Below are 27,716 nucleotides of genomic sequence, written 5' to 3'. Positions count from 1 at the left end.
TTCCGGTTTCCGCAAGGGCGGGACACAAGGAGGGAAAGCCCGAAGGGAGGCGATCTGTGACTGTCGCTTTGAATGCAGGGGGCCCGGAGCCGAGGAGGGAGGCAGGCAGGTGAGACCGGGAACTGCAGCGCCGGTGGCCTGACCCCGGCACCAGGCCCCCCCTGGAGGCCCGGGCCCAGGGAATTTTGTCCCCCCTGCCCCCCCTCTCGGCGGCCCTGATGAAGAGTAATAGGCAAATGACAGTGGGAAGGTGGAGAAGGCTTAAGAAAAACAGGTACACAGTTTGATCATCAATGGCAACAACACTTTATTGCTTTAACTTGCAAGGTATCACATGTATTTGTAAGTTAAAGCAATAAAGTGTTTTTGCCATTAATGATCACCCTGTGGACCTGTTTTTTCTCAAACCTTCCCACTGTTGCCTGTTTATTTCCAGACCAGTACTGAAGCCAGGGGTGTAGCCACAAGTGGGCCTAGGTAAGTAGGGGCCCATTCACTTTGGCCTCTTGCTGACCTAGTAGCAATGAACCATTAGTGTAGCTCACAGGGATCCCCAAGCAGGGTCGCTGAGAGACTGAGCTGGACCCAGGGCAGGGCCACTGCTGCCCCCCGATCGCCACTGCTCCCCTGGATTGTTGCTGCTCCCGCCCCCCTCCCCCCAGGATCACCACTGCCGCAACTGAGGTACCTTGGGGCTGACGGGGATCCTGAGGCCCCGCCAGCGGAAGAATCCAGCGCTGCTCTTCACTCCATGCCTGCCTTCCCCTGCGGCTGCTTTTTTCTCTCATCGTGCATGCTTGGTTTCAAGCACGGCGAGTGAAGAGCAGTGCTGGAGGGAGAGCCAGCACCAGAGTTTTCTTTCTCCTGCTCCTGCTCCTGTCGGGACCCGATCACTCGGGGCCCGTCAGGAGCAGGAGAGAGAGAGAGAGCGAGAGACCCCAGCAACTGAGGTACCTTGGGGCTGGCGGGGATCCTGAGGCCCCGCCAGCGGAAGAATCCAGTGCTGCTCTTCACTCCATGCCTGCCTTCCCCTGCGGCTGCTTTTTTCTCTCATCGTGCATGCTTGGTTTCAAAACCGAGTATGCGCCCGAGGGGGAAAAGCAGCCGCTCAGCACGGCAGTAGAAGCGAGTGAAGAGCAGCGTTGGAGGGGGACCTGGCGCCAGAGTTTTCTTTCTCTTGCTCCTGTCGGGACCCGATCACTCGGGGCCTGTCAGGAGCAGGAGAGAGAGAGAGAGCGGGGAATTTTGTCCCCCCTCTTGACATCCCTGTCACCAAGGCCCGCCAGCTGAAGACATCCTGGAAAGGCACCCAGAACTCCTTTCTGCTAGGCATGGCAGTTGGCAGCAGTGTTCCTGAGTTGCCAACATTTGTCATGCATGCTTAGCTCAGCATGCACAAGGTGCCAGCACCATGGCTCAGGAACGCTGCCATTGACTGCCGAGCTTGCCAGAAAGGAGTTCTGGATGCCTTGGGATAGAATAAGGTGAAAGAAACTGTTACACGTCTATTAAAATATTCAGTAGACCCCATAGTTTTTCTACCTCAACCAACCTACCAGGGGCGTAGCCAGACTTCGGTGGGAGGGGCGTTCAGAGCCTGAGGTGAGGGGGCACATTTTAGCCCCCCCCCAGCACTGCCGACCCCCCCCCCCCCCGCTGCCACTGTCACCACCACCACCTATGACCCCCACCCCCGGCGCAAACCCTTTTGACCCCCCTTCCCGCCACCATCAACCCTCCCCTGCTGCCGCCGTCGGGTACCTTTGCTGGCGGGAGTCCCCAACCCCCGCCAGCCGAAGTCCTTTTCTTTGCCATGGCCGCATTGATGATCTGCAAGTCTTTTGTTTCTGTGAGTCTGACGTCCTGCCATGGGGAGTGGCATCTCATCCCTGCCTCAGGTGACAGATTGCCTTTGGGTACCCCTAGCACACATTACTGTACTTACTGTGCACTGTCTTATATAGGAGGGGTTAAAGGGTACCCATGCTAACTGGGAATTAAATGGTAATTCTTTAACACTGCTTTGCACCTGATTAGTGCATATTTTATAAAACAAAGTGGGTGCCTATTTTCCTTCATAGAACACTAGCTTAATAGGGAATATGCACATATATACTGTTTTTAATTGACCTCTTTTAGACTCCTTCTGGACTTTTCCAAATGGGGAGGGGAACCTCTTAAGTTCATCCAGAAGATTCTTTATAGTTTCCCTCCAATCCCAGGGTGGTTGGTTCTGGGGAGGCATCAGAAGGCGTAATTCAAAACTGATCCCCATGACCTCTGCTTTCTGCCTTTCTGGATCTAGGTGTATTCTGGGCCATTTATGTTCCCACATATAGTCTATTTGAATCTATCAGTATTTTGTGCACAAAATGAGTGTCTGGTGTGGGTTCAGTTTAGTTTGTAAAATAAGTAACAGGCAAATGAATACTTGAAAATTAAGACAGAGATAGGTTTCAGATAGAAGGTATTTATTCTTACCAAAGTCTCAAAGAAATACAGACATCGGACAGATTCTGGGTTCAATGGCACAGCGCTCTGCCGTCTGAGATGCGTTGGGGACGACTCCGAAATTGAGCCAAAATCTCTCCTCTTTTATACTCTTTTCTCTCTATAGAAGTCTATGGCAGCACCTATTTTGGGACCTATTTTTTTCAAATATTTCTCAATTTCTGCGGTTAAACTGTCGCATCTTGCCATCTGTGCAGTTTGTACCCAGCTCTTCCGTTCCATCAATTTCACAAGGTTGCAACATTTTCCGGTAATATCAACATGTTTTTTTTTGGAACAAACTGTTTTTGCGGTTACTAACATTTTTTTCTGTTGAGATACCAGTTTCACATAATGTTTCTGCAACACCTCTCATCACATCTTCTGATCTCTGTATCATTTTATACATTAATATAAACAATTGACTCCATTTTGAAAGCCACATTTTTTTCCATTTTATCCATCATTCTTTCATTTCAGGTGCTATATATTATTTGAATATTGTACCTATACCTGTTTGTGTCAAGACTCATTGTTCAGACCTGCTTTCTGCAGATTCTCAAATATTAATTCATTTGTTACTTGTTTGGCCTAATCAGTACATTTTCAGATGTTTTTGGCTCTGTGGCTTTGTCCATCACAATTCCAGTGGCAGATCTAAAACCAGGCCATATATTAACATTCCCCTCTTCACCCTATCCCATAGGGTGACACCAGGGTAAATATACCATGGTACCATCCATTCCAGAAGGTATCCTACAAGGCCATAAAATTTTCTGAGTCTCAGTGCAAACTAGTACAGTCTGAGTTATTTGGTTTCTGATTACCATTCTGGCACCACTTCAATTATTTCAATCATTTCTACTTATCAATATCTATGGTTATACAAAAACTACTATACTTCTACCCTTTAACATGCAAATTCTATCTCATTCTTACCTATTTAATCATTAATTTCTTTGGTTATATACTGATTATATCTTATCTTATAAAGCTTTATGTGGTTATATTGTATCCCTGTGTGTGCTATTACCTGATTATACAGATGCAGACATTTCTCTAGTGTCTCTAGCAGTTGCATAGCGATTGGTCCTTCTCAGAGGGAGATAGTCCAATGTGTCATCTCCTGTGGTGTTGGGAAGGAGATTTTCGTACAGGACATATTGTCCTGCTGTTGTCTTTTTCGTGATTGCGGTTTCAATTAAGCGTTCTACTAAGCCTCTAGCACAAGGGATTATGCAACACCCTACTAATACAAAAATTGCTACCACTATGATTATCGTTGTGGCTGCTGAAATGATAAATGTCTTCCATTTACCAAAAGCTTTATCCATCCAACCAGTCCAGGATGTATCAACACCAGAGTTCTCTGCCAATTCTTGTGACAGTGAGGTCAAGCCTTCCAAAGCTCTGGTGATTGATCCATCTGGAGCAGTATTGTTGGGGATAAAGGTGCAACACTGTGTACCTATTTTATGGCACACTCCGCCCTCTGCTGCCAGAAGTTGGTCAAGTACTAATCTGTTTTCCAACGTCATCCGGCTAGTGGCGTCTAATTGCGCTGCAATTCCTTGAACTGCATCCCTGGTATAATTGACAAATCTCTGCTGGTTGTAATATATATAGTTTATCCAGTCTACATTTTTATTTATCGTCGCCCACCAAAAGAAGGCAGATTCGAATCCTGCAGCTATTTGGTTTCTGGCTTTGAACTCATCAGGAACCCCTCTTGGAACTCCAATAGCATCTATATAGACCCGATCATCAAAAGATCCAGGCATTGCATTTCTCTTCACTCGTGAGGAAGAGCTGCTATGAGGAGGGAGCAAGGATGCTATAATGATTGGAATTACCAATTTGACTAAGGCACATCTGCCTTTCCAACGTATGTGAAGTGTATGGTGGATAGTATGGGCTCCACAGTACCACCATATGTCTGCTCTAGCTTGTGAAAAGTTTGTGAGATTTAGATTTCGCAGACTCTCTTTTCCTAAGGTTGTGTTGCAATTAGTCAAATTTCCTAAAAACCGTGTATTTTTCCCCTCATATCGTTCTATACATTTCTGATTCTGTCTTGTTACAGCTTTGCTTTGAAACCCTTTTGTTACTATTGCGGTCTCTCCTTTTGTAAATGGATGTCCTTTCTCTGTCATTCCTTTATTTCCCTCCTTACTTCTGCCTCTCACGGACATTGCCCACTTGAGGGGTATTGGGCACTATTATTCTGTCCCTTCTTTTCTTACCTCTCACCTCTCTCCCCATTGTCTCCTATTTTGCTGGCACCTGTATTTTTGTCCTTGTATGATTCTGTCCATCTGGCTGTCCTTATACTTCATCTTGTATTCATCACCTATATACTGTTCCTTTCGAGTGTTTGCTGTATGAAAGAATATGTATGCCATCTCGATTCTGAGTTTTGGGAGACCATACTTAGCAGATGGTGACTGTATTTTCTTTTTCAGCACGATTGTCAGTAAGCGGTCTTATGCGGGCTATTCTTTGCCTAACGCCTTGACATTTCGTGTCTTAAGTCTCTGTCCAATATTTGTTTTCCTCCTTCTTTTTTTCCCTGAACCCCTGTGTATTTTAATCTTATATGACTGCCTTCTAATCATTCTGTTCTCTCTATCTTCTGTCATTCTAACCGCCCATGGCCCCCCCGTTCTACCCTAACACTTCTGTTTCCCTACTCTTGGTTGCCCTTGCCTGTCATCTAAAAATACCTCGGAAGGAAAGCGATGAGGAGGCGAGTCTGCCTGCCTGCTGCTTAGTTTCTCTGCCAGTTCGCCACTGCGACTTCGGGTAAATAGAAGATGTCAATACAGGGAGCACGAACAGAAAGTCGTGGAGCTGAGGGCGGGCAGGTGGGGCTGGAGTTGGAATGATCTCGGGGCAGGTGGAGGCTGGGGCAGTTCACTGGACATGGAAGGGAGGGGGAGGATAGGAGGCAATGGAGAATTGCTGGACATGGAGGGGAGGGGAGGGAAGGGCAGGGGAGAGAGGAGAGAGGAGAATCACTGGACATGGATGGGAGGGAATGATGGGGCAAAGGAGAATCACTGGACATGGATGGGAGGAGAGAGCAGAGGAGAATCATGACATGGTTGGGAGGGGAGGGCAGGGGAGAGAGGAGAATCGCTGGACATGGATGGGAGGGAAGAGTAGGGGCAAAGGAGAATCACTGGACATGGATGGGAGGAGAGGGCAGAGGAGAATCACTGGACATGGTTGGGAGGGGAGGGCAGGGGAGAGAGGAGAATCGCTGGACATGGATGGGAGGGAAGAATAGGGGCAAAGGAGAATTGCTGGACATGAACGGGAGGGAAGAATAGGGGCAAGGGGACTCGCTGGACATGGATGGGAGGGGAGAAAGGAGAATCACTGGACATGGATGGGAGGAAAGGATAGAGGCAAAGGAGAATCGCTGGACATGGAGGGGAGGGCAGGGGAGAGAGGAGAATCTCCTGGACATGAATGAGAGGGAAGGACAGGGGCAAAGGAGAATCACTGGACATGGATGGGAGGGGTGGCCAGAGGAGAATCGTTGGACATGGATGGTAGGGAGGGCAGGAGAAATGCTGGACATGGATGGAGCGGAGGGCAGGGCAGAGAAATGTTGGAGAGAAGGAAAGACAGAGGAAGGAGATGCACACGGATGAAGGGGAAGGGAGAGAGGAGAAATGTTGGACATGGATGGAGGAGAGGGAAGACAGAGGAAGGAGATGCACCTGGAGGGGAGGGAAGAGAGTTGAAATGCTAGACATGGATGGAGAGGAGAAAAGAGAGAGGAAGTGAGATGAACATGAATGGAGGGGAGGGAGAGAGGAGAAATGCTGTACATGGATGGAGGGGATGGAAGACAAAGGAGGAGATGCAGATGGATTTAGGGGAGATGAGAAATTCTGGACATGGATGGAGGAGAGAGAGTTGAAATGCTGGACATGGATGGAGGGGAGGGAAGAGAGAGAAAGTGAAATAAACATGGATGGAGGAGAGGGAAGAGGAGAAAATGTTATTTATTTATTTATTTATTTGTAGCATTTGTATCCCACATTTTCCCACCAATTTGCAGGCTCAATGTAGCTTACATTTGCAATAATGGCGGTTGCCATTTCCGGTAACAAAATTACAAATGGTATTGCGTTAAGGTTTATATATATGTGGTAACAAAGAACATAACATATATGGAACAGATCATGGTATATATATATATACCATGTGCATACATACATGGTAAAGAAGAATAAATTATGGTATTACATGAAGGTTCCTGAGTAATAATGGACATGGATGGATGAGAGGGAAGAGAGAGGAAGGAGATGCATATGGATGGAGGGGAGGGAAAAATAGGAAGGAGATGCATACTGATGGAGATGAGGGAAAGGGAAAAGAGGAAAAAAACTGCTCATGGATGGAGAAAATAGGCAAAAACTGAATCCATTCTATACCTCCTCCAGTCAAGTCTGCGGAGGACCCAGCTTTTACCTATGGATGTAGAGCAAGAAATGAAGAAGAAAGGAGGAAAGTAAAGAAATAAATGGAAAGGAAGCCCTGGAAACAGAGTTAAGGGAACAGATAGAGAGCAGCAGAATCAGAGACTGGGACCAACATGATCAGAAAAACAAAGTCACCAGACAACAAAGGTAGAAAAAAATCATTTTATTTTCATTTTAGTGTTGGGAAGATGTCCAATTTGAGAATTTATATCTGCTGTATTATTTTGCACTGGGTATACTAGAGCTGTAACAGCTTATAGAAATTATTTATAATGAAAAAAAATCACAAGTTATTTTTTTCTCCTATACTGGTATAGTATTTTCAGTGATACTGCTTATATGCACCATGGCTGGAATAAGGGGTGTGGCTACTGTGGGTGTGGCTACCAAAGGGGTGGAGCCATAGGTGGTGACCCCGCCCATAATGAGTACTGGTACCTTTTTTCCTACAAAAAAAGCACTGAGTAGAGGACTCCCGCTGTAAGTAGAGGGAACAGTGGTTATTACACACAGGCTGGCCAAAGGAGGAAGGTTTTGATACAGCATGGTGGGCATGGAATTTATGTTGTGAGTGAACTAATGTTCATGTTGTTATAAGTTTGAACTCTGATTCAACCAGTCGACTCTTTTAAGTAGTTGGAGGTCTGGCTGGACTCCAAACTTGCATTGGTCCCACAAATATCACAGTTATGCAAAAGCTGTTTCTTCACACTTCATCAGTTGAGTTCTGTAAGACATTTGCTTGATTGGAATATTTTTCACAGCCTTATCTCTCTTCTCATTACCAAAATTCATTATTGTAATATCCTCTACTCCGGTTTACCCCGTACATTGCTCAAAAAATTGCAATCTATCCAGAATATAGCGATAAAATTGTTGTATAATGCAATGAAGTCGTATTGACTGTGATGTATAGAAGGTTGCTAGGCTGTATAGAGAGGGGAGTGACCAGCAGAAGAAAAGAGGTTTTAATGCCCCTGTATAAGTCGTTGGTGAGGCCCCACCTGGAGTATTGTGTTCAGTTCTGGAGGTCGTATCTTGCTAAGGATGTAAAAAGAATTAAAGCAGTGCAAAGAAAAGCTATGAGAATGGTATGAGATTTGCGTTACAAGACGTATGAGGAGAGACTTGCTGACCTGAACATGTATACCCTGGAGGAAAGGAGAAACAAGGGTGATATGATACAGACGTTCAAATATCTGAAAGGTATTAATCCGCAAACTAACCTTTTCCGGAGATGGGAAGGCGGTAGAACTAGAGGGCACGATACGAGATTGAAGGGGGGCAGACTCAAGAAAAATGTCAGGAAGTATTTTTTCACGGAGAGAGTGGTGGATGCTTGGAATGCTCTCCCGCGGGAGGTGGTGGAGAGGAAAACGGTAACAGAATTCAAACATGCGTGGGATAAACATAAAGGAATCCTGTTCCGAGGGAATGGATCCTCAGAAGCTTAGCTGAGATTAGGTGGCAGAGCCGGTGGTGGGAGGCGGGGCTGGTGGTTGGGAGGCGAGGATGGTGCTGGGCAGACTTATACGGTCTGTGCCCTGAAAATGACAGATACAAATCAAGGTAAGGTATACACAAAAAGTAGCACATATGAGTTTATCTTGTTGGGCAGACTGGATGGACCATGCAGGTCTTTTTCTGCCGTCATCTACTATGTTACTATGTATGCTCTGAGTTATGATCGACTGTGATGTATGCTCTGGAATGAATGATTAGGTCTTTATTTGAAAAAAAAATGGTGCTCTTTTCCTTTCTTTTAAATGTCTTTATTGTTGTAAACTGTTCTGACATTTATTGAGAATTGTATATCAAACATTAATATATCATAAACCATAAATGCTTGTGCCTCAGTTCCAGTGATACGCATGTGAAGTTACGCATGTAAATGTGTGTCCACCCATGCTCCACCCAAATGCTGCCCAGGGGTATGTCTGCCTGTAAACTATGTGCTATGTGCATAGTTACAGAATGGTGCTAAGGAGTAATATTGACAATGTACACGCCTATGAGTCCACATACATGCGTATACACTACTGTCCTTTTTATCACTAAGCTGCAATCTTGTAATTCTGTGTATGCTGGCCTACGTCAGTCCCAAATCAAACGGCTCCAAACTCTTCAGAACTGCAGAGCTCACGTCTCCTTTAAAGCACGTACATTTGACCACATTACACTTCTTTTTATCGAACTACATTGGCTACCGGTTCAGTTTTGTGTTCCTTTCAGAATTTTAATTTTTGTTTATAAAGCCTTTCACTCAGTTTACAGTTCATTTAGACTTTCTGTACCACCCATACTGATATGCGCTAGGCGGTGTACAATCCTAATATTAAAAAAAACCCAAAAGGAAACAGAAAAGGAACTACAATATTATAAAGAAAAGAACAAGAGCCACACGAGAGGACAGAGCCAATCATTATTACAACAAAAGGACATTAATAAATAGCACATCTTAAAATTCAGGAGATATTCCCGGGAGAGAAACTGGCATCACATCCCCAGTGCTGAAGGGCAAAAAGCCTGCTTGAATAGCCACGTTTTTAGAGAACATATACCAAGAAGCAGGAGTAGTAAAGTAAAAAGAACTGTGGAGTGCAGATTCAAAGTATGCCCATTTTAATCCAGGGTTGCCGAGAAACACAGCAGGGCCTGGAGCAGGACCGACCCCCCCCCCCCCCCACTCCACCTGCCACCACCACTCCACCCCCGCCCATCCCCTTATGTTCCTGTGTCTGACTTCTCCTCCTTTGGTCTGTCGTCTCCTGCTCCTATGTGCCAGGACCTGGATGATTGCACTAACTTGATAACCCACCCGGGTTATTGCATTAATGCAATCATTAGGGTCCTGGTACGCAGGAGCAGGAGAGAAACAGACCCAGAAGTAGGCAGGCAGGCAGGATGAAGCTTGCCAGCACCAAGTCCCCCTTGGAGGCCGGGCCTGGGGAATTTTGCCCCCCCCCCCCCCCCCCCCCGTTCAGTAGCCCTGTTTTGGTCCAGGAAAAACTCATTGATAGTCATTTATTGATGGTTCCATATATTTCATCTTGGGCCCTCCCTTCCATAGACACTAACCGTATGCTTCTTCCCGGCCCTAGAGTGGCCAAATTAGAGTCTACCTGACACCCAGCCTTTTATTTTTTGGCCCCATCGTTATGGAATTCCCTGCCTGCACATATCCGTTCTGAGGAGTCCTTCCCTGTTTTAAATCCCTTCATTAAACCCATTACTTTATACAGGCTTTTAACATTAGTCTCTAGCGAGTTCGCTGGGGAGGTCTTGACCTGAGAAGTGTTTCCTAGTTTTATGTCCGATGATTGAGTGTTCTCTGTTTCTGTCTGGATGTGTTCATGAGACTGGTTAACTATTTTCTTTCTCTTTCCTATACATAATGGCGTTCCTTTCTGTTTTATTAGATTTGTACACCACTTAGATCCACTGGTTTGGTACATGTGGTATAACAAGATTTCAATAAACACACATAAACACATAACTGGTGCATAAATCTTAGTGCCCACTTTATAGAATTAGCCTCTTAATGCACGGTAAAGAATTTTTCTGTGTGGTAAGGTAACCGTGTGGGAACATGCTGGGTAGACCCCTGACAGTGCAAAGGTTCTGCATTCACTGCATGTTAATTTTTGCATCTAACATGCAGTAACTGCCCACTTTTGCCACACTTTAGTGAACAGGCTTCTTAGAGTGGCTTGCTTTAGGTGGCTATATTTGGCTGCCCTGCACAGGAAAAATTTTCACAGCTAAGTCTTCAGTTTGTCAGCTATTTCCTTTTTGAAAACATCACTTCTCATGACTGAAATGTATCCTGTAAGCATGCACAAGAAAGATTCACTTGTTGAAGCAGGAGTTAGATATGGCAACTCCAGTAGTTGGGAAGCAAGACCAAAGCCAGGCGAACTTCTATGGTCTATGTCCAAAAAGGCAAATACAAATCAGGATTAAGCATATATATATTATATTACTAGCCGTTAAGCCCGTTAAAACGGGCGAGTATTGGTATGGGGGTTTTCCAGGGCCCCCTCCCCCCACCTCGCCGCTGCAAGGCCCCCTGCTCTCCCTCCTTCCCTTCCAGCTCCAAGGCCCCAGTCCCTCCCCCCCAGCTCCAAGGCCCCCTGCCCTCCCTCCCAGTTCCAAGGCCCCATTCCCTCCCAGCTCCAAAAGCCCCCGTCTGTTCCTTCCCCCCATCCCAGCTCCAAGGGCCCCCCTCTGTCCCTCCTCAGCTCCAAGGCCCCCTGTCTGCCCTCCCAGTTCCAAGGCCCCATGCCCTCCCAGCTCCAAGGGCCCCCCTCCATCCCTCTCTCCCAGCCAGCTCGAAGGCCCCCTTCTGTCCCTCCCTTCCAGCTCCAAGGCCCCCCTCCTTCCCTGACAGGTGCAAGGCCCTCTGTTCCTCCCTCCGAGCTCTAAGGGCCCTCTGTCCCTCCCCTCCCAGCTCCAAGGCCCCCCTTCGTCCCTCCCTCCCAGCTCCAAGGCCCCCTCCTTCTGATACCTCCCATATCCAGCATTTCTCCTGCCCTCCCCTCCCCTCCCTCCCCCTCAAGGTCGTCGCCGCCACCCCCCCCCCCCCCGAGGTCACCGCTACCGGTCCCTTCCCCCCGGAGTCATCGCCGCCGCCCCCTCCACCTGGCCCTCTCTTCGCTATTGAACTTACATCGCTGAAAACGCAGCAGGGCAGATCAGCTGAGCTGCAGTCGGCCTTCCTTCTCTGCCTGTGTCCCGCCCTCGTGTGACGTAATGTCGGCGAGGGCGGGACACAGGCAGGGAAGGAAGGCCGACGGGAGCTCAGCTGATCTGCCCTGCTGCATTTTCGGCGATGTAAGTTCAATAGCAAAGAGAGGGCCCTGGCCGGGTGGAGGGGGGGCGGCGGCAGCGGTGGCGACTTCGGGTGGGGAGAGTGGTAGCAGCGACCTCGGGGGGGGGAGCGGTTCCCTCCCTCCCTCCCCTTCGCGCAGTTTCCCTCTCTGTCCCGCCCTCGTCATCATGTATTGACGCGGGGGCGGGACAGAGAGGGAAGTCTCTACTGCGCATTTGCGGGTGAGTACGGTCACTCGCATTTTATATGTTTGATATTATATACCACATTCATATCATATGCTATGAGTGTGGGTGCTGTGCAACTCGGGGGGGGGGGGGGGGAGGAAGAGGACATCAAAGTTGAATTTAGCGAGTAAAACAGTGCTAGTTAATAACATTGTTGAATTGTTGGTTTAATCATGGATTGATAACGAAACTGACCATTGGACAGACTGGGTGGATTGTTCAGGCCTTTATCTGTCGTCATTTACTATGTTGCTAATTTCTTAATTTTTAATTCCCGGTCTGGGATATTCTTATGTGCTATAGGTCTAAAAGATTACACTACTTATTACACATCTTCTGATGCAAGCGGTTTTCTGAGATTGGAACAAAGACATTATGGTTCTTGAAGGACAGATGCAATAGATGTTTCTGGTTACATCAGAAAATGCAGCTAGCCTTAGTGCCAATGTTCTTTGTCACACTGTAACCCAACAATTTAGCTAATGCACAGTGATCAGTATAGACTCCTAGGGCATCTGTGGGGAAAAACTTGGCTACTTTTATTCCCCCTTTCAGAACGTATTTAATAAGGGAACAAAGACTTGGAACTACTGTCATTTTGCAGCAGCTTCAGCACATGTCACTGCATGTATACCATTAGCTGATTAGCATGAATCCTGCCTGAGTGAAGAGGCTGTCCTTGTCACATGGGCTCAAGAGTCTATTCTTGGGACCTGGAATGAATTCTGAGCATAATAAATTAAGAGAAAAAAGTGTGTCTGGAAAAGGGGAAGTGGTTCTCTGAGGAGGGAGCTTCAATTCCAGCTAATTTGCTTTCCTCTGGTCATAACAGGGAAAGGAGAAGGAATAACTGGTTGAGGTGGGAGAGGGGAGATGAGAAGGTGGGAGTGTGAGAAACTGGAGTCATGTATCCAAGCACCTGATACAAAGGAGTGCGGGGGAAACCAACACACAAGGGGGCCAAATACTGAAAGCAAGATGCGTGTTTGCGGGCAGATGGCTGGTATACGTGTAAAGGCCAGTTCTATAACTAGCTGCAACATTTACCACACCCCTCACTTACATAAATGTACAGAATACGAGCACTTTTGCATGTAAATGGCAGCAAAGTGACTAAGTGCTACTCCCAACCTCTAACACCTTAGATTTCACTTGGGTGAAATTTCCTGATAACTGCTGAATCTGCTAAGAGTCTGCATCCCGTAATGTTCCTAAATGAATTATCTGAGGTTTTTGGGAACATTTAGAATTCCATCTGACAAAGGCAAAGTCAGAACTCACAGTGGCCATTTCTGTTGTCTGCAGCCCTCGGATTCCAAACATCTCCCAAAACAAGCTTTTACATATCCTTAGCTTATCTTCAGTTTATTGCAGCTTCCTGAGAACATTGCTAAAGTCAGGGCATTTGATGGGGCAGGTAGCCCTTCATGAGCTAATTTTCCCTGGGCCCAGCGACCTGCCCCCCCCCCCCCCCCCCCCCCCCCCCCCCAGCCTTTTAAGTCCATTCCTGGCTAGTTATCTGTGTAGTGTGGCACTGTTTCTACTTTACATTGATAGCAGTGCTAAAATCTAGTGATGGTAAAATATGACAAGGGGTTATCTAGGGGGCAATTTCTCAGTTCTGATTGGCATTGTACATGTTCATGGTACAGGTAAAAACATTCAGAACATGGATTCTGTGAACACTGTTATTTTATGCTACAGGTCAGTCTTGATAATCAGATCTAAAAGGGACCGACCCATTGCTGGATAAGTGAAAAGTCAGATAATATAGAAAACAATGGTAACCCCTCAAACAAAATAATGTATGTAGGGGTGAGATACCTAGATAGTAACATAGTAACATAGTAGATGACGGCAGAAAAAGACCTGCATGGTCCATCTAGTCTGCCCAAGATAAACTCATATCTTGAATTTGTACCTGTCTTTTTCAGGGCACAGACCGTATAAGTCTGCCCAGCAGTATTTCCCGCCTCCCAACCACCAGTCCCGTCTCCCATCACCGGCTCTGGTACAGACCGTATAAGTCTGCCCTTCCCTATCCTAGCCTCCCAACCACCAACCCCTCTTCCCCCCACCTGCTCCGCCACCCAATTTCAGCTAAGCTTCTGAGGATCCATTCGTGCTGCACAGGATTCCTTTATGCATATCCCACGCATGTTTGAATTCCGTTACCGTTTTCATCTCCACCACCTCCCGCGGGAGGGCATTCCAAGCATCCACCACCCTCTCCGTGAAAAAATACTTCCTGACATCTTTTTTGAGTCTGCCCCCCTTCAATCTCATTTCATGTCCTCTCGTTCTACCGCCTTCCCATCTCCGGAAAAGATTTTTTTGCGGATTAATACCTTTCAAGTATTTGAACGTTTGTATCATATCACCCCTGTTCCTCCTTTCCTCCAGGGTATACATGTTCAGGTCAGCAAGTCTTTGGTCATATGTCTTGGAACGCAAATGCCATACCATTCTCGTAGCTTTTCTTTGCACCACTTCCATTTTTTTAACATCCTTCACAAGGTACGGCCTCCAAAACTGAACACAATACTCCAGGTGGGGCCTTACCAATGACTTGTACAGGGGCATCAACACTTCCTTTCTTCGGCTGATCACACCTCTCTCTATACAGCCTAGCAACCTTCTCGCTACGGCCACCGCCCTGTCACACTGTTTCGTCGCCTTTAGATCCTCGGATACTATCACCCCAAGATCCCTCTCCCCCTCAGTACCTATCAGACTCTCCCCGCCTAACACATACGTCTCTCGTGGGTTTCTACTCCCTAAATGCATCACTTTGCATTTCTTCGCATTGAATTTTAATTGCCAAACCTCAGACCATTCTTCTAGCTTCCTCAGATCCCTTTTCATGCTTTCCACTCCCTCCCGGGCGTCCACTCTGTTGCAAATCTTAGTATCATCCGCAAATAGGCAAACTTTACCTTCTAACCCTTCGGCAATGTCACTCACAAATATATTGAACAGAATCGGCCCCAGCACCGATCCCTGAGGCACTCCGCTACTCACCTTTCCCTCCTCCGAGCGAACTCCATTTACCACCACCCTCTGTCGTCTGTCCGTCAACCAGTTCCTAATCCAGTTCACCACTTCGGGACTGGATTAGGAACTGGTTGACGGACAGACGACAGAGGGTGGTGGTAAATGGAGTTCGCTCGGAGGAGGGAAAGGTGAGATTGGTCAGATAAGTGTCAAAAATGGTTTAGGTACTCAAACAATATTTATTTGGGTAAGTACTCTTAAGAGGAAAAGGCCTCAAGGGGTTTCTCGAGGCCTTTTCCTCTTAAGAGTACTTACCCAAATAAATATTGTTTGAGTACCTAAGCCATTTTTAACCCCTCAAACAATGCATAAACAAAGGCGTGAAGGGGCATAATCGAACAGAAACATCTATCTCCATGGGCGTTTATATCCGAGAACTGGTCCGTGAAGGGGCGGACCGAACCGTATGTTCGAAAAACATGGACGTTTATCTTTTTTTGAGCTGGGCGTTTTTGTTTTTCAGCGATAATGGAAACCGAAAGCGCCCAGCTCAAAAACAAATAACTCCAAGACATTTATTCGTGGGAGGGGCCAGGATTCGTAGTGCACTTGTCCCCCTCACATGCCAGGACACCAACCGGGCACCCTAGGGGGCACTTTTACAAAAAAAAAAGGTAAAACAGCTCCCAGGTGCATAGCACCCTTCCCTTGGGTGTTGAGCCCCCCAAATCCCCTTCAAAACCCACTGCCCACAAGTCTACACCATTACTATAGCCCTAAGGGGTGAAGGGGGGCACCTACATGTGAGTACAGTGGGTTTGGGAGGCGGTTTGGAGGGCTCCCATTTACCAGCACAAGTGTAACAGGTGGGGGGGGGGGGGGGGATGGGCCTGGGTCCACCTGCCTGAAGTCCACTGCACCCCCTAATAACTGCTCCAGTGACCTGCATACTGCTGCCAGGGAGGTGGGTATGACATTTGAGGGTGAAAATAAAAAGTTGTGAAATGGCATATTTTGTGGTGGGAGGGGTTTGTGACCACTGGGGGAGTCAGGGGAGGTCATCCCCGATTCCCTCCAGTGGTCATCTGGTCATTTAGGGCACTTTTTGGGGCCTTATTCGTGGAAAAACAGGGTCCAGGAAAAGTGCCCTAAATTCTCGCTAAAAACGCATATTTTTTTCCATTATCAGCGAAAGGCGCCCATCTCTGATCGGCCGATAACCACGCCCCAGTTCCACCTTCACCACACCTTCGACACGCCCCCATCAACTTTGTCCGCATCCGCGACGGAGTGCAGTTGAAAACGTCCAAATTCGGCTTTCGATTATACCGCGTTATTCGTTTTTGTGAGATAAACGTCCATCTCCCGATTTAGGTCGGAACTTGGGCGTTTTTCTCGTTCGATTATAAGGCGGATAGTGTTCCCAATTTTCAAAAATTGTTCTAACACAAAGAGTTTTAATAGAAATAAATGTGATGACATCACTGGGGGGGGGGGGGGGTTGTCAGATATGCCGGATGATCGGATTACCGAAGGTCAGATAATTGAAACTGTAAAATATTTTGGACCTTGTTTCCCTTTGATCTTCTCCTCTCCTTTTAATAATTTGTGTTGTCAGTATGACTGGCTCTCTTTTCTGTCACATTAGCTGAAGTTCCTTTCCGAATTTTGCTTTTAGCCTGTAAACCCTGCAAGTCAGTTCGAGCAGTATAGTACATTTTTTTAATAAACTACAAACTTATAAACTAACTATCTCATTATGATCTCTACTGTTTCCTCATGAGTTTTTTCTTCTTACAAATGTGTCAGAGAATATTTGCTGAAATGTCTGGCCCTATCAATGAAACTTGAGATGGTAAAAAAAAAATCTGAAATTTTTGAAATTCAGATCTAATTGACTACTGCATAGCACCCAATCAATGGACCTTATTTTTATATGCAGAGCAGCGAAGGACAGAGTGCTGAAATCTGCCACTGTAACAGCACATGCTGGACGATGTCTTGTCCATTAAAGAAGGGCAAAATTGTTCATTTTGACCAAAAGACAGACACTCTCTTATCTTTGCACAGAGTGCCTGATTTATTAAGTGGTTCCTCTCATTCTTGCACTTACGGAAAAAACCTCTGAACATGTCAGGTCCTGTTCTCCTTAGCTGAAGGTTTGGCATCAAAGACTCAGATCCTGCTTTCCCGGCAGATGAACAGCTTGTCCACAAACTGGTGAAGGCTTGTAGAGCCAAAAACCTAGATCAAAAACAGCAAAACTGCATGTGTCTGTGTGTGTAGAGCTTGTCCAATTGCAACAGATGGAAACATTCATGTATAACTCATAGTTCTCCCTAAGAAAAAGACCTATAAGAAGATAGGCAGCAATTCAATAAATTGGTGCCAAGATGTAGCTGCTACATTGGGGCATGCTTAGTGCCAACTCTATAACACAGTAAGGATTGAGTTGATTTGATTATATTATTCCAGTACTGATGAACTTACATTGGTTGCCCATAGAATTTTGGATCCAATATAAATTGCTGCTATTAGTATTCAAAATTGTAACTAATGTTGTACCATCTATAATTGCTGCTAGTTTGCACTCATATTAGCCAGTGAGACCCTTGCAATCTGCTACTGCAAATGTATGTGATGTACCTATTGTATGGGAACTGCATTTGCAACAATATAGAGCCTCAGTCATTTATATTATGGGACCCTTATTGTTGAATAAGTTTTCTACAATGTAAATGATTAGCTCTTTGGATCAGTTGAAACCAATGCTAGAGACATGTTTTTTTCAATGTGCCTTCTCAGATTATCTGATTAGTTAATCAGGCTGTACAGAGTGTTGCCTTGCTCACTGGTGAAGCGACTTTTGGATTTATAATAAGAAGTGTGTTTTTATATGTGATTTTATAAGGCTTTACATAAAATGCTCTGTATGTTTTATTGTACATTGACGAGAATGGTAGATTGTATGGTATAAACATTTATAGAAATAAATAAATAAATAGAATAAATAAAATAAATACTAGCGTGAAAATGCATTGGTGTGCCAAAAGTTAAGCATACCTACTTACAACATGTTGATGCCATGCAACACATACAACTGATATTCTAAGTTATGTGTATCGCTTGATGACGTGACCATGATCCAACCATGTGTATGCCCCTTACAGTTGCATACTAAGACATTTACGTGCATTGTTTATAGAATAGCGTCTAGTCTTTAAGCGTGTAATTGCCAATCACTGGTGCCAATCACACACATAAATGCTGCTGTTCTATAAATGAGGCGTACTTTTGGTGCCAGCTTAGAGAATTGCCTTTGCATTGCTTACTACATAATCTCAGTAATGTCTATTTTCAGTGTCATGTCTTTGTAAAGACCCTGTACCTGTTTCCATGAAAGGAAAACCAAGTAATTATGAGGCATTAAATAGTTTAGTGGTTTTAAAATATACTATGTGGAATAATGCCACAAATCTCAACATAATGCCTTTGGTACAATATTCAAGAAAACTATATTCTGATCTATATTTATTTTAAAAATTTTATATACGTATCTGCTTTGTCTGTTTTCCAATTTGGTACAATATTGCAAGGAGGCAGAGTGAGGGCTATGCTTCCTTTGTAATCTAAGGACAGTATGCTGAACTCACATCTTTCGTGGCTATTGATTTTGTTTTCTGGGGTTTTTTGGCCCAACAGTTCCCTCATGCTCTAGGTTTACAACTCAGTTGGAATCTGGGCTGGGATCTAGCACCACGCGGCTTCATTTGCAGCTATCTAGGGATTTCCCTCAATCTCACATCCCCTTGCAGCTTGGTTTAGTCAAGTCAAGTCATTGTTCTGACAGTTCTCAGCTGGAAGGTCAGGGACTCATCTGGAATACGTTTGGCCACCAGGTGGTGCTGTTACACAATGAGTGGGATTCCCTTCCCCAAAGGCTGTGAGCATTATATTCTCGGCATCTCCAGCCCTGGGTGGTGAAGACCTGAGCCAGTTGGTCCCTGTGCATGAGAATGGACAACACTGTCACAGATAGCACTGATTTGTTTTTCTATGACAGAATTGTCCATGGTGGTATAATAAGCTCTATCATTTCCTAAAACTCCTGTCACTTGTCTGACCCAAGTTCCTGTGCAGCATGATAGCAATAAATGGATTAACTTCCAATTTAACAGTAAACTTCCCCTCTTGCTGTGCTCTTGGTTAGAAGTGCCATGAAGTAGGTCCACTGTTCAGAGCAGATGAGAGTTTCATGCCAGACAAGGTGGCACACCTAAGCTATCTTTACTAACTTCTGAATGTACCAATGTGCACACATTGCCAGGTATGCTGCCGAAACCCGTAGCTGACAACCTTCGTCAAGGCCACACTGCTGAAGCCCAGAACTATTCCAGCGCTACTGTCTACTTCAGGCAGGTTATCTGCATGTACTTCTACAATCTTTCCAATCTGGAGGCGTTGGGCATTTTAGCATTTGTGTGTGTGAGCTTGTGTTTCAACTTTCTTTTGCATGCTGCATTGATTTACATGTTATAATAAACTCTCTTCAGATGGTCATACCTTTTATGGAATCAACACATGAGTAAGCCACTGCTCATCAACATTTCTGGATATTGCTTAGGTTGATTCCTTCAATCGTATGATGACTTACAATGCACCCAACTTCCTCTGGACTGCAGCTGCTAGAATTCTGCACTATGTAGAATGGTGTAGATGAGCAATAGGCCATCAACTTCTGCAAAATGATTCTTTTAACTTTAGACTTTCTCAGTGCATGGGCTTTCCTTTAGAAATAGGATTTAATAGAAATGAAATGTGACTCATCCCTTGAAAAAACTGTTTTATTACTCAGATCTGACCCTTCTTCCCCACCCCTCTCCAAAAAAAAAAACCAACCAAACAAACAAACCCTACAAAAGATTTCACAATTCATGTTTGCGCAGTCTCAGCTTCTGTCACCCATTATTTTGGGTACTTGCTGTGATACTGAGTACCTGGAAAACTGGTAAATAGAGGCAGTACATACAATGAAATTACAGCTTAATGGCAATTCACAGCTGTCAATGTACTTAGTTCCAGTAGGGAACATTTTAGGCCAGTCCTGGATTTCTGACAATCCTATTCTGATGCATTATGTGATATGTAGCACCCGTTTCAATGGGTAGAATCAGGAAGTACTGCTTTAGGTGCAAGTTCAAGACCAAGACTGTCCAAAAAGTCTCCCTTCTGGAACTGGATAACATGCCAGCAATGCAGCTGTGCTAATTATGTAGGCCAGGATATTTCAAAGAATTTACCTGGATAAAGACAGCCACTATCTGGCCCCTCTCCATGGGTTTCCAGCAGCACTTTATGAACTTTATCCAAGTGGCTAATGGAATGCATATCCCACTGCTACGACCAATAGCAACTAAATGACCAATAAAAGCATATATTTCCCATTTCTATTTCCTTTCCCATTGAAGAAATATGCAAGGCTGTAAACTGGTTATCCATTCACACTTTTGCATCTCACTAATGTGTGGACAATATCCCCCTGACTTTGTAAAGGTCACCAAAAATTGTGCATGTAAATTTAGGCAGGTTCCTAATTTGCATGTGCAATTTAATTGAATAACAAGCCAATTAGTGCCAATTGTTTTTTTTTTTTTTTTAAGCAATTATTGGCACTAGTTAGATTTAATTGGGAACAACGTGCATAAAGTTAGGCACAGGATCTGCGCCTAAAATTTACATGTGGACCAAAAAAGCGGGCACAGAAATGGGAGGGTTATGGGTGTTTCAGGGTGGAACAGGGGTGTGGCTTTCAGCTACACACATAATTACAGAATAATGGTGCTCCACACGTACATTTAGGCCCTGGCATTGGCAACATGTTTTCATTGATGCAAATGGCCGTGCCTAAATTTACAATCGACTCTCCACTTAAGCATGTATTCTGTAAACCAGGTGCAGCTTATAGAATACCGCTTAAGCGGGTTTTTTCTGTGCCGATTTTTAAGGCACCATTTATAGAATTTACTCCTATAAGGGCAATTTTATAATCTAGGTGCTCAAATTTATACACCCCTTGTAAGCATAAATGTATAGAATCCTAGCAGTTATGCTTGTAAGCATATATGTACCTTTGAAAGTGCCAACAGAGCGATATTCTATAATGTCATACCTGAATGCCATAGCATGTAAATGCAAGACGGGGGTGTGCACAGGGGCAAAGCATGGGTGGGACTCCCACTTACATGCATTGCTTACAGAACAGTGTAAGTTACGCATATCCCTGCTGCATTTATGTGCCTGCAATTACGGCTGGCAACTACAGGTGTGTAAATATTAGGCATTCAGATGCCAGGCTATACTAGTATTCTATAATGGAACCTAGGTGCCCAAGAACTATTATAGAACAGGCTGATTGACAAAGAAAGCAAAGTTGTTTACCTGTAATGGGTTGACTAGACAGACAACAAGGTAAAACAGAGACACAGACCCATCCACCATCCTGAGGAGTTGACTGCTAATCTCTGCAATTCACTGAGGAGATTTGTGAGGCATTGGTTGTCCTCCACAGGATTTGTGAAAGAGCTATTTGTATTGGCTTTATCAGATGACATCACCTACTTATTTTTTTTTTTATTTATTTAGATTTTTGCTCACACCTTTTTCAGTAGTAGCTCAAGGTGAATTCAGGTACACTTGATATTTCTGTGTCCCAGGAGGGCTCACAATCTAAGTTTGTACCTGAGGGAATGGAGGGTTAAGTGACTTGCCCAAGATCACAAGGAGCAGCAGCAGGTTTTGAACCGGCCACCTCTGGATTGCAAGACCAGTGCTCTAACCACTAGGCCACTCCTCCACTCTTATATATATATGATTTATCTTGCTGGCTTGGGAAGGAGGCCCTACAGTGGCTGCAGCCAAGTGATGGATGGGGAATGCTCATCAGATTGCATCTAATGGATACCTCTTCAGCATTGGCAACTGTAGCAGCTGTGTTTATGTTTCAGACTGGGTGGCATCATAATTGGCAGTAAAGGTTAAATCTGTAGCAGTGGTGAGACCCTTGACTCAGCTACACATGCAGTGAAGGAAATTTTTGCAATTTAACACAGCAGAATTCAGTTTTTTCTTTCACTCTTATCTACCCAACATTCTGTAGAATTTCAAGTTTTGCACTGCAGTGAAATAATCTGGTTCCTACTTATGTGGAAAGGACCACAAAAAGTGGAAAGAACACAAAAGTCCCATGGGATAGACAGAGCCAAAACAAGGAGTGGTAATGGGATCGGGCTCTTCAAAACAGACCAAGGACTCTGAATTTGGAATTAAATCATCTTAAATAAACGTCTTAAATTCTACATTGTCCTTGGTCTATTTTGAGGAGCCCGATTCAGTTCCACAGTCTGCTGTTTCCACATTTGCTTCTTGACGTTTCTTTAGGAAAGAGATGGGTTGAGACAGTTACCGTTGACTATGTCATGTGTATTCAGTAGAAGTCATACAACACTTGCACTGGAGAGGTCTTTGAGTCTGCATTTCATCTTACTGTATGTAGGAAAAGCATTAAATGTTATTTCTGCTTTATATATTTCAGTGACATTGTAGGCTTCACAGCAATTTCTGGTACAAGCACACCCCAACAGGTGGTTATGCTTCTTAACAAACTCTACACAAAATTTGATGACATCATTGACAATCATGATGTTTATAAAGTGGAAACCATAGGAGATGCATGTAAGTATTTCAGTACAGTAATGAAGAATCTGGAGTGCTTATATTATGCAGATGGTAAGGTTTTTAACATACAAAAGATTAAGGGCCCAATATTCAAAGGATATTTGCTCCTAACTGTGAGAGTTATGTTCATAAATTGGCCTCTGAAAACTTACTAGGGAACTTACTAGGGCTGAGTGCTTTACTTTATAGACAAAATTTCACTAAACCCCTACATTTAGGAGCATAAGTGAGTGGCCACAGGAGCAGACGGAGGGAGGGGGAAAAACGTTAGGAGCTTAGCTCTGATTTTCAGCACTAAGCTCATAAATCTAAGCAAATTAATGGCAGGCCTAAATTTTAAACTCCTCAATTATATGCCTATTTGAAGTCTAGTCTACAAAGGAAGGTAAGTACCTTCTTTCCTTTACAGAATCCCAGCATATATAGCATTTACTAGCATGTGTATATGTGTGCAGAGGTTCTGGTGTAAATACTTGTACCAATTTGCACCAATTAACACAGCTTAGTGCTAAGTATTGCTAGTTAACATTGATTATCAGCTCATTATTACAATATGTTATGTGTGCAACTGACCTTATTCTATAACTTACATGCACAATATGTACGTTAAATACAAAGTTTGGTGCACAAGTTTAAAGGATTTGGGGTTAGTGTCATTTGCTGGCTCATTTCTTTATCTTTATTGTGTGATGAGTACAGTATTTCTGAATAAAGTACAAAAAGTCTGTGCAAAGTAGTAACACACTATGGGGATTTGGGGTTATTATAGGCTCCTAGGGTGTGCATAGAGAATCGAGTGATTGTGAGTATAAGGAACTGTGGAGTGTCTGGGTCTGAGTGATGGTTTCACTTGAAGGATTGTTAAAATAGGAGAAAGGTGTGACAGTGCCTCTGTTCTACCGTTGATCTCGCCTACACACCCATGAAAGGGCTGTGGCAGTGAAGAAAGAGAAAAACATGTTATAGCTATGGACATTTGTATGTGATGGGGGGGGGGGGGGGGGAGTGTTCCCAGGGAATACAGAATGGAACAGCAGTAGGAAAGCAAAGAAGCAAGACTCAGGTATTTATTTAGCAGTTCATAATTAACTGTAGTGGCAAAATGTTAATGGCTCCTGCGATATGGAAAGTATGAAATTATATTCTCTTTTTTCTAGACATGGTTGTCTCTGGAGTACCAAAAGAAAATGGAATAAGACACGTAGCAGAAATTGCCAACATGGCTCTGAATTTAGTAGCTGTTTGTCACTCCTTTAAGATTCCGCATTTAGCAGACGCTCAGCTGCAGATTCGTGCTGGCCTTCATTCAGGTAATACATGCAGAGTCACTCCAGTGGTCCCAGAAAACAATCAGGCAGGAGATCTACAAGATCCAGAATAGGCAACAAAGCAGCAGATCGATAATACTAAAAATCCAAAGCTGTTTCATATATAAAAGTCCAAATTTATTCACCACATAAAAACATAAATACATAAATAACTAAAAGCTTGAAACAGCCATGTTTAGCCCTCTCAAGGCCTGCGTCTGGGGCTGTTAAAAGACTGTTAATAAATAAATAAAAAATATAGATACATAAATAATTAAAAGCCCAAACTCACATACCCAAGAGGTGTAGTCCTAATGTATCATCTAATGGTCAAAAGCTATAAGCATATGGTTAAAGATATCCCCCTTAAAAATCAATTGAACAGAAAAACAGGTTTAAAGGAATGAATCAGCTGAACCAAAATGTTAAGCACACATACCTTTTCCCCCATACAGCAACAGCTTGTGGTGAATCTGCCACAGCTGTGCTGAGGCTTGTTATTTGAACTGGCTGTTGAGAGGTCATAGGTCACAGTACAGTAAAATTAATGTTACAAAAAAAAAAGCCACATCATTAAGTTTAAAAATTAGAAGGGCATAGTGCCTCACTTAAAAAGATACAGCATAGCTTAAAAAAAGAAAGTTTAAAACAGCGTTTTTGCAGTCTCTGAATGCCCTGGATCATTCAAAACGGTAAAAATTTTAAACCTCTTCAAAATAAAAAAAAACAATTATGTAATCTGAAAGAGCTTATTAGATTTAGCAAAAACACACTGTTTTTATTATTTACGCACCTTAAAAATACTTAATTGGAAAAAATGTCATGGAAGTCATGCGTTCCAATGATGTCATCACCCAGCAATGATATCATTGGACACTAAAACATTGGGGGATAATCAGAGGAAGCTTGAATATGCATGATATTGCAGAAAACCTGCACATTAGGTGTTAAAATTGGATAAATTTAAATAAAAGCCAATGTTAAAGCATTTATTTAACCTCTCATTGGGTACTAAAAGCTGATGATGTATAAAACTAAAAGTACAAATACTTAAGTATAATAGCCAGTAATTCCATGTATAAATAATAGAAAGTTGGATGCAATAAATACATAAATAAAGGCCTCTTTTAACTAAACTGCACTAGCAATTCCCAGCACGGCAAATGCACCACAGCCCAATTCATTTTGAATGGGCTGCATCACATTTACTGCATAGGAATCACTAGTTCAGTTTAGTAAAAGAGGGCCTAAATAAATAAATACTTACAATAAATAACCACCAGATGAAATTAAATAAATTCAGGGGCCCTTTTACTAAAGCGCGCTGAAAAATGGCCTGCAATAGTGTAGACACGTGTTTTGGGCACAAGCAGAATCATTTTTCAGTGCACCTGTAAAAAATGCCTTTTTAAAATTTTTGCCAAAAATTGCTGCATGTCCATTTTGGGTCTGAGACCTTACCGCCAGTCACTGACCTAGCAGTAAGGTCTCTTGCGGAAACCGGGTAGTAGAGGTCTACGTGTGTAAAATGCAGATTACTGCCCAATTACCGCCCACATGCCAGAAAATAAAAATATTTTCCGGCGCACGAAAAAATGAAATTACCGCACGGGCCACAAGGTAGCCAGGTGGTAACTTGGAATTGCCATGCATTGGGCGCGTAGGCGCATATGCGGCTTAGTAAATGGGCCCCTAAAGGAATACTGATTAGTCTACCTCCATATTCAGACCCGGGGGGGAGGGGGTCACTGTTTGGAGCTTAAATACTAGTCTCTGTTTAGTCCTCAGTAGAAGTTTGTCTATATTTCCTCTTCTCCATGATGTATGTAGGATCTTTTACGCATTGTTAAGGTGTATAATTATAAAAACAGTGCATTTTTGCTAAATCTAATATGCTCTTTCAGATTATGTAATCGTTTTTTGATTTTGAAGAGGTTTAAGATTTTTGCAGTTTTGAAAGCTCCAGAGAATTCAGAAACTGCAACAGTGCTATTTTTAATGGGGGGGGGGGGGGGGGGGGGGGGGTAGCCATGCTGCATCTTTCTAAGTGAGAAACTATGCCCTTCTAATTTTTAAACTTAATGATGTGGCTTTTTTTTTATAAGATTAATTTTACTGTGCTGTGACCCTATGACCCTCTCAACAGCCAGTTCAAATAACAAGCCTCAGCACAGCTGTGGCAGATTCACCACAAGCTGTTGCTGTATGGGGAAAAGATATGTGTGCTTAACTTTTTGGCTCAGATGATTCAATCTTTTTAACTTGTTTTTCTGTTCAGTTGATTTTTAAGCAGGATATCTTTTACAATATGTTTTTTATTTGCTTATAGCTTTTGACCATTAGATGATACATTAAGACTACACCTCTTGGGTATGTGAGCTTGGGCCTATATATCTATAGTTTATCACTCTTCCTCCTATTTATATGCATGTTTTTAGTAGGTGATATTATGATTCTGAGATTACATTGTTTTATACATTTTTTTGACCGAAGTCTGTGGTTTATGATTTGAGTATTGATTAACTACTCATTTTCTGTATTTAATAATTTAGATGTATTTATGATTTATAATAACTTATGTACTTATTAACAGTCTTTTAACAACCCCTGATCTTAATAATTAAACTTAACAATTATGATCATCCCACAAAAACCTATAAAAACACATAATTGGACATCATACTTTTAAATATTAAACTTTGTTTTGTATTTATGTAGGTAAGTGGGCTATTTGAAAAGTGCCTACCCTTCCTGCAGACACAATACACAGACAGAGCATGCACTCAGTAAAAACAGATGCAATCGAGGCATGAAGGATATCTTTTGTGGTGCACATATCTCTTCTTTTTGCCACTCTTCCCTCAGCCAAAAGTACACATTGATGGTTATTTGCGTCTATGTGGTTGTCAGGACATACTACTTTGCTTTGAGTGCAGCTGCTGTTTGTTCTCCCACAGAAGTTACGGCCCCAGGAAACTGCCTAGTCATGCAAAATAGTTGGGCCGGCCCTGATCATCCATCGAGTTAGGTGGAATGCTCATGTTCCACCTTCGCTCTGCTCTGTCTTCAATAGCACATGGTGAAGCACACACTAACTTACATGTGTAACTTATACATGTATATCAGGGGCGTAGCCAGACCTCAAAGTGGGAAGGGGCCAGAGCCCGAGGTTGGGGGCACATTTTGAGTGCTGCCCCGCCGCCCACCGCCATGCCTCACCTCGCCCCCCCCCCCTCGCCTCACAAATAAATACCTAAAGCCTTCTTCAGAGCCAGTCTCCGGCACAGCCGCGTTCGCTGCCCCCTGCTTTTCTTTCTTCTTGCTCCTCCTGTGCACACTGACGCTGAGCCCCCCCCCCCCCCGTAGCTACGCCTCTGATGTACATACCCAGTTATGCTAGTATTGTACAAAGAAAAATAGGTGACTACTTTCCTTTATAAATAGGCTCCAAATAGTTCCCACCCTTTTTAGAATTGACCTCTATGGGAGCAGTTTTATAACTAGGTGCCTTCATTTAGGCATCCTGATAATGCATGGTGAAAGCCTTGAATGGGATCTGGGCACTCAGGTGCCTGCAGTTATACCAGCCATAGATCTGGTACCTAAATGTAGTAGGACATGAGTAATATACAGTATT

At 43.9% G+C, this 27,716-nt stretch overlaps 1 protein-coding gene across 1 annotated transcript in view; it reads left to right on the top strand.

Annotated features, from left to right (window-relative positions):
- Positions 1-27,716, top strand: part of LOC115472439 (retinal guanylyl cyclase 2-like) — a 140,396-nt gene that overhangs the window by 76,235 nt on the left and 36,445 nt on the right. The window contains exons 17-19 of the mRNA XM_030206728.1: positions 19,366-19,453; positions 22,630-22,769; positions 23,930-24,082. Of these exons, the coding sequence (XP_030062588.1) occupies positions 19,366-19,453; positions 22,630-22,769; positions 23,930-24,082 (381 nt within the window). The remainder of the gene's footprint in view (positions 1-19,365; positions 19,454-22,629; positions 22,770-23,929; positions 24,083-27,716) is intronic.

This window comes from Microcaecilia unicolor, chromosome 6, assembly GCF_901765095.1.
Source record: "Microcaecilia unicolor chromosome 6, aMicUni1.1, whole genome shotgun sequence".
Taxonomy (NCBI): Eukaryota; Metazoa; Chordata; class Amphibia; order Gymnophiona; family Siphonopidae; genus Microcaecilia; species Microcaecilia unicolor.
The sequence above is the reverse complement of the archived record's forward strand: the minus strand, read 5'-3'. Positions and strand labels throughout refer to the sequence as shown.